We start from the raw sequence: 8,376 nt of genomic DNA, 5'->3' as shown, positions 1-8,376 counted from the left end.
TATAATTCAATTTTGCTTGTTACGAGCATTTTCATTGGCTTAGAAAATTACTTTATCAGCCCATAAAGGAAAAAATGGCGTCGCCGTTTGTAACGTTGCTTCTGATTGGCTGAGATGACGGCGTAATGATTTCATACACAAAAGAGTCCCGAAATGAATTTTGAATATTGAAGAGATTATATTTAGTAAATTGAATTATAAATTCAAGCGGTTTGTGATGAGAGTACATTCATATTTTTGTGTTATATCTCCATAACATAAAAAATCTATTCAAGTTAATCCTTAAATAACACAAAAATCTGAGTGTACTCTCATCATCAACCGCTTCGCGGTTTATTTAGGGTACACTAAGCTTTTGTGTTATATATCCATAACATAAACAATCTATTCAAGTTAATCCTTCAATATAATTAAGTTAATTAATATTTCTGAAATTGAAATGTTATAGTAGAATTAATTCTGTCAATTTTTGTTTTTATTTTGAAATATATGTATATTAGACACTATACTATATATGCACTATGAAGTTTTATGGTGATATTTTAGTTTTTCATTATTGATTTTCTGTTATAAGATCATGTAATGTAATATTTCATCAAGTCTTTGAACAACAGAATAAATAAAACGTTTATCGTATAAAATCCATGAAACAAACGCAATGCTCTATTTAGATAGATTGTTCGCGGATTTGTATTAAATCTTGAGTATTTACACCACTTTATCGAGTCAGGTTTACAGAGTGTCGAAATGCCGCGACTTTAGGATGAGATTATCAAGCATTGACCAATGTTAATACACATCAGGATGACAGTCATTGGAGTATTTACCAAAGCAATATGACGGCTCCATATACCTTGATACATTGTGTGAGAACGTGTGACGGTGGAGCTTCCGTTAGGGTATCGCAATACAGAATTAACACTAAGATGTTAATATATCCCATTACTTGTCCACGATTGATGTATCGTGTCACAATATTGATCTATATCATCACACGTCACACACAATGGATCCGATCACCCGGCTGGTATATCGACAGCACAACTCTGGATTACCTGAGACAAACACCAACAAACGAGCTCGGGATTACCGTTACAGACAAACACGGCTATAGCTTCGGTGAGTACTAATCCCTTTATTTGCTTACAGTTTTAGCTTAGTGCTGGAAAAAAGTAGGATATACTTTATTCAGTAGCATAACTTTTGCTTTAAAACATGAGTTGGATGAAGAAGAAAAACGCTAACTAAACCTAATTTTGTATGAAAGCATCGGGGCAGTATTGAAGATTTATTTCAAATCTTTTTTGAAACTTTACTATTCGTATATTATCAGAGAAAACATTCCAAATGGTTTCAGATAAAACACTAAAATGAGGTGGATGTCAGTCCTAGTTCTTTATAGGAACAATCATCAAGCCTTTTGTATATAAAAGGTCATTAAACGTATGAACGAGTCTGTTTAATTATTTTTTCTACAAGTCCTCAAATATGCCCCTCTTTGGTATAACTGAAAATGTTGTTTTATAGATAAATAAGCTCTGAATGAATCACTCATTCCAGACATTTCAAAAGGAATTGTGTTATTGAAAATGTAAATCTTGAATTATATATCTGCAAATAAAATATCTAACAAATATTGTATAAACGGGATAAAATGTAAAGTTAATGTAGACCTATATTTTGTGTACTCTCTGAATTTGACATTTCCACCAAATTGAAGCCATCTGTTCCGGGATTCCATCAATTGACCGGCTGTTCCAACAATCGTATAACTTTTTTTTTAAAACCAGAGTTTAATTTATTTGAATACTTAACGTTTAATGAAACCAAGTCGTACTCCAATAAGGTTCGTGAATGCAACACAAACAGTTACCTGAATTTGCTAATTGCTTGTTTTCAAAGATGATCATGCATCTAAAAATGAAAAACACGCTAGTGTAAAAGCGATTGGGCAGACAACTATTACTTTACTCCAATGCAATGGTACAGGTTCGGGTTCGACCTGTAACATAACCCACTAATGTGTAAAGGCGGAGAGCCTGGACACTTAAGGACAGATCCCACTGATCCATTGAAAATCATTAGCTTTCGCGAATTAAGCTGTGAAAATCATTCGAATGGACAGACATCCGTATATAATGCCCTATAAACTTTAGTTAAAACACAGTATTTATACACCGTAAAATTCTTGTTTTATGCCTTTATGTATGTTTAGATAGAAACATGCCTGCATAAACCACTTTATAATCACTAATAACACTGTACATAAACTGCTAAAAATCATTTTCAGAGCTTATTTGTACTTGTAAAATTGAAACGTATCCACTTAAAAGATTGTAATTCTCAAATATTGGTAAGTTTTTGTCGTGAATAACATATATTCATGATTCATGAGTATGAAAAGCGCGGCACATATAATTGTAAACATTACACTTGTATTTGAATTTTAAAATATTCTTAGTTACCCATTTTTTGATTTTTAGAAATTAAACCATCATATCAAGTATATACTTTCTCCTCAAGCTACTCATTCTTATTGTAATACCGTCCACATTAATCTTTGAACTGAATCACATTCGTTTCTTAACAAAAATAATACGACGATACTTAAATCAATTGATTAGGTTACTCCTGTTATTTAAAAGTTAGCTTTTGATATGTATCTTGTGTTTCATGTCATGTGCAAGTTATCTTTTTCTTTTATTTTTTAATTTAACACAGAAAACATTTTACTTCCCCAGTATATTGTTATATACTTTTTTATTTCGCACCTTTTTCTTCCCTTTTTAACATGTCATAATGTGTTTCCTGTATTAAAAACACACTTAAGCTAAAGCTAATTAAATGTTTACTTATATGATGTTTTGTCCTTTATCGCTCAAACAGGTCGGTTAAACGATGGATGAAAGCGACAGTTCTCTCTGGAATATTACCATGGACAACTCTACAGAAACAGTCAGTGAGTTCATTGAGGTGAAAATAATCCAATTGACCATCGTTTTTGTGATGACGTCATTCGTGACCGCCTCCAATGTTCTTGTCCTTGTTATTTTAATCTGGAAGTCAGACATCAAGAAGAATTACAGAATAGAATTCATTCTGTGGCAATGTCTTAGTGATATCGTCGTTGGAATTTCTGGCTGGATGTTTGGACTTAACTATATCATCAAGGATTTATCAACCAATGCAAATTATTGTAGATTGATGTACCATTTTATTGCCGCTGGAATCGGTCAATCTATTGCGCATACCTTTCTGATTTGTATCGATCGCTATATGGCTATTGTCAAAAACATTAGATATAAACGATTCACTAAAAAATACCGCTACATGGTCATATTTGGAACCTGGCTTTTCATCCATTGTTATGTTGGAACTCTGGTCGTAATCGGAATGCGCGCTGAAAGCATTAGCTACTGCGCTTTGGAGAGTTTTCCAACCTATAAAGTGTTGATGAATGGCGCAAATCTGCTGTTCATGCCACTTTTCCTCTTTGTACCATGCATTTACATCTACAGTATGGTTATATTTAGGAAACGCCTGAAACAGACCCAGCACTGTTCAGATGTGCCACTGTACGTGGTCAGGAACCCAACGTCAACATCCTCACCCACGGCTAGTAAACGGCAACAGACACTTAGCCAGAAATACGAACAGTACGTCATAGTTACGATTGGACTTATTGTCATGGCTCTCCTAGTCTTTACCGGTCCTTTTGTTAGCGTGCTCTTTCTAGAGGGCATGGACATACTGCCCATCAACAGAGGCGTAAGGATGGCATCCACTATTATGACACTTGTCAACTCTACATTTAATCCATTTCTGTATGTTTGGAGGATAAGGAAATTCCGTCAAGTATTCAAAAGGATGTTGTGTCCTTGTACATCTCCCCGAGCGACTTAGAAAACTACCGTTAATTATTCAGACTAAATTCATTTTTATTTCTGCTATAGTAGCACAAGGACGTATATGAGAAGGATAAGTCACACTGGGTTTTGGGGGAGTACAAGGCAGGAGCTTTTGTGTTTGTGCACTGACCGTGACGTTGGGCGACGGCTGATTTTCCTTTGATATCCGCCGGTGCAGCCTTTGATGTAGCTTGCGGGTGCGAGGGTTATCGTCTTACTTTCTGAAGCGGGCCGTCATTTCATGAGCTGTCATATTTTTTTAACGAAAATTTAAGACATATCCTCTAAATCTTCTGTCCTTAAATCAAGTTATAAACGTTGTGATATTTAATAAACTTTACATTGGTGTTTCGTTTGACTCGATAAGACAAGTATTTGTTGAGAAAAACGGTTTTCATTCCCGGTTCATCGGCGTCTCGCGTGGTGTTTAGTAATGTAAAGAGACAGTCACGAATCCTTCTCACTTATAAATCCTTGAGTAGCATAATTCTGAAGTTTTTTGTCATATTGACATTTATGTATATTAGACACTACATTTATATATATATGAACCATGAAGGTTATTGTGCTATTTGAGTACTTCATCATTAATGTTCTGTGATAAGGTGACTGTGATATTTCAACATGATAATAACGATATTATATATTGTTGTATATTCCATGTTGTAACTATTGTATATTATATATCATATATTGACCACTTGGAAGACGAGTCTCTGTCTCTATACAATTATAGCATTTTGATGAGGTCGATGCATGTTTTTATTGACCAAAGAAAAATATCGACTTAGGACGTAGTCCGAGGTTGATAATTTTTTCTTTGGACAATGAAAACATGCACCGACCGAATTCAAAATGCTACAATTGTTTTGTTATTTGACTTGTTTTTTGGTTTACAAACAATAAATAAAAAGACATACAATGTACATGTACAACAGTCTAGTGTAAAATCGAGCGGTACATTTTAATTTCAGGATGTATTACCAGAAATTGAATAAGTAAATATTAAAATGATCATAATAAAGATGATGTATTGGTTACAGAGCCAAAATCGATTATAATATGTCTACAAGAAATGCACTGCACAGACACAGACCAAATCTCATGGAGCAAACAATTGAGCAAACATAACTAAGGGAGGTGGAAGCATGTGGATGTGGAAAAATGGCACTAATTCATCAAAGGGGGTAGCAATTTTATGAAAAAATCATTTTTACAGCAAAAGTCTCAGAAAAACACAAATGTGGTAATGGCAGAATTATATCGCCCAAGATAGAATCTGAAGATAAACTTTTTGAACTGTATAATGTGTATGCACCTAGCCATGGCATTGAACGTAAAGATTTTTTTCACACAAATAAATTAAGATAATTGAGAACAACAAAGATTAATTAACAGAATGCATTTTAGTGGGAGATTTTAATTGCAATCTAAATAATATCATAGATAGAAAACCAACACTTAGCAAACAAGATATAGGACAAAGAGGATTAAGCATACTGATTAGTGACAAAAACCTTGAGGACATATGGCGTTCTCAATATGTTGGTAAGAAGAAATTTACGTTTAAGAGATGTCATTCAGAATCAAGAATTGACAATATGTTCACTCCTTCTAAGATACGACACCTTTTCAGTGACCCGTGTATAAGATTTTGTCCATACAGTGACCATAATATGATTTCAGTTAAATTATTGCCACAAGAAATAGAGCGTGGACAAGGAAACTGGAAGATGAGTATTAAATTTATAAGAACACACACACAAGCTTTCAAAAACTGTTGGCGATCCTGGGTTTCTAATATTAATAAATATACAGACATATGGTGGGGGAAGTGACCAAAGTTCAGATAAAGGAGATGTCTATGGAAATTGGTAAACTTTTAAGTACTAGAGGTAAGATAATAAAAGAGGACGAGAAAACATTAGAAAAGTTAAGGGAAGAAGATAGGTTCAGAGAAGACATTCAAAAGTTAGAAAAAAACATTAAAGAACACCACACTAACAAAGCTAATGCTGCACGGATAAGGTCAACAATACAAACTTTGAAGAAAACGAAAAATCAACAGCTTATTTCTTTAGTTTAGAGAAAAATAATGCACAGAAGAAGCAGTGATATAGAATAAAGTCTGCAGATGGAAACTATAAAACTGGAATAAAAATATTCTACGAGAACAAGTAAATTTCTATGAAAAACTTTTTTTAAACAGAAGGATGGGATAAAGAGAATGCAGAATATTTAACATAATTGATTGAAAATAAAATATGTGAAGATGATAAAGAGAAAACAGACAGGGATATAGAATGAATAAGATGAAGAAATATTTACAGCTATAAGAAAACAAATATATCTCCATGAGAGGATGGAATTATTGCAAAATTTTCCAAAAAATACTGGGGAATAATTTAGCAGGAATTTCTGGATGTTATAAAATATGTGTTTAAATATAATTCTCTGTCTAAATCTCAGGGGAAGGGAATACTGAAGCTACTATTAAAAAGGGTGAAAGAGAAGATATAAAAAAAATTGACGGCCTCTAACACTTCTGAATACAGACTATAAAATTATTGCAAAGGTTATCAGTAATAGAATTAAACAACTCCTTGCTAAAATTATACACAAAGACCAAAAGGGTTTTGTGCCAATAAGAAATATCATGAATGCCAATAGACAACTACAGGACATAATTGTGATATGGAGGAGGAAAATGGAGTCATTGTATTTATTGATCAACAAAAAACCTTCGATAGGACAGAATGGGATTGGATATTTCATTGCTTCAAAAATTTAATTTTGGACCTAAATATTGTAATTGGATAAAAATACTTGTAGGTTATGCTACAACATGTATAGAAACAAATGGTTTTACTTCAAGATATTTTCAGTTATCTAGATCAGCAGGACAGGGTTGCCCGATGGCGCCAATAACGTACATTTTACAAGCAGAACCACCGGCATGTACTGTACGAGCAACTTCAGAAATTAAAGGAATCAAATTACCAAATACCAATACCTCAGAAGTAAAATTAAATGGATTTGCTGATGACCTACAACACTTTCACAGAACTGAAGAATCTATCACACAATCTTTTGAACTATTTAAAATATATGAGAGAGCATCAGGCTCAAAGATAAATTATGATAAAACAGAAGCTATATATCTAGGGAAATGGAAAAATAAGAAACCAGTATTTGATAAGATAAAATAGACAAAAAATTCTGTCAAAACTTTAGGTATACATCATGGATACAACATTGATGTAGACAATTTGGAAGGATAAAGTTCAAAAAATCAAAAACTGTGTGCAAATATGGAAAACCAGAAACCTTAGCATTGGAGGTAAAGTATTGATTATCAGGTCTCTAATATTATCTACAATGAGTTTCGAAATTGAAGCTAGAGGTACACCAGAAAAGTACAAAAAATGAAATTAACTTGATTGTATAGAATTTCATATGGGATAGTAAAGTAGATCTCGTTGATAGAAAAAGAGGAATTAATATGGTAGATATTGATGTTTTTATAATAAGTAAATATGTCAAGACTACATACAGGATACGGCATTCGGAATTGGATAATTGGAATGCATTTGCGAAATACTTCCTACAAAAGTTTGATGAAACACATTACACAAGATATTTTATTTGTAATTGCTCCAATCAACAAGAACTAGATTTAAGTGTAATACCTGTTTTTTATCAAAAATGTATCGAAGCTTGGTCAACATTTAGAACTAAAGTTCCTGCCACTATTAAAAGTGAAATTATGAACCAAAACCTTTTTAGAAATACCGATTTAATGGTAAATGGTAAATCACAATGTTTTAAATTTTTTCAAAGTCACAGTTGACAAAAATTAAAGATATTTGGAATGAAGAAGAAAACAAAAACATTGATAGTGAGTTACTTCTGAGAAAGTTAATACAAAAAAATAACTGGATAGCAGAATTTACTGTTATTAAAAATTCAATTCCGCATTTTTTTTACAAATACTCAGAGAAAATTGTGTTCAAGATACTGAACAGTATATTAATTCTGATTTAAAAATAGTTATCAAAAACAACAAATTGAATAAAGAAACACTAATTTCTGAACTTCTGAAAAGCTAAAAGAGAAATATATACAAAAAAATTCTGATGCCGGATTGTGAACCCATTAAAGATGAAAGGAAAGATTACTTCCAAAAGTATACGGTATACGTGGTAATTTGCCAAAGTTTATATCAAATTTTATATCTGACAGGCATTTCAAAGTTCGAACGGGTTCAACTTATTCAGAAACAGAAACACAGGAGATGGGCGTCCCTCAGGGTGGTATCCTGTCCGTCACACTTTTTGGACTAAAAATACACAGCATAACTAAATGTCTTGGCCAATCTACGGAAGGGTCTCTATTTGTGGATGATTTCTTGATCTGTTACAGATAAAAAAAACATGCTCACTATAGAACGACAATTACAACAATGTTT

General features: G+C 32.8%; 1 protein-coding gene across 1 annotated transcript; it reads left to right on the top strand.

Moving 5' to 3' along the window:
• The first annotated feature begins 2,898 nt into the window (after positions 1-2,898).
• LOC138328755 (cannabinoid receptor 1-like) lies at positions 2,899-5,382 on the top strand. The gene has a single exon (XM_069275504.1). It carries the CDS (start codon positions 2,899-2,901, stop codon positions 3,901-3,903), a length of 1,005 nt encoding a protein of 334 aa, XP_069131605.1. The 3' UTR covers positions 3,904-5,382.
• The last annotated feature ends 2,994 nt before the right edge of the window (positions 5,383-8,376 follow it).

Source organism: Argopecten irradians, chromosome 8, assembly GCF_041381155.1.
Source record: "Argopecten irradians isolate NY chromosome 8, Ai_NY, whole genome shotgun sequence".
Classification (NCBI taxonomy): Eukaryota; Metazoa; Mollusca; class Bivalvia; order Pectinida; family Pectinidae; genus Argopecten; species Argopecten irradians.
This window is presented reverse-complemented; position numbering and strand designations above follow the sequence as displayed.

Bases quoted from the DNA above. Each gene is read 5' to 3' on its own strand.
- LOC138328755 (XM_069275504.1), top strand. From the start codon at position 2,899: ATGGATGAAAGCGACAGTTCTCTCTGGAATATTACCATGGACAACTCT.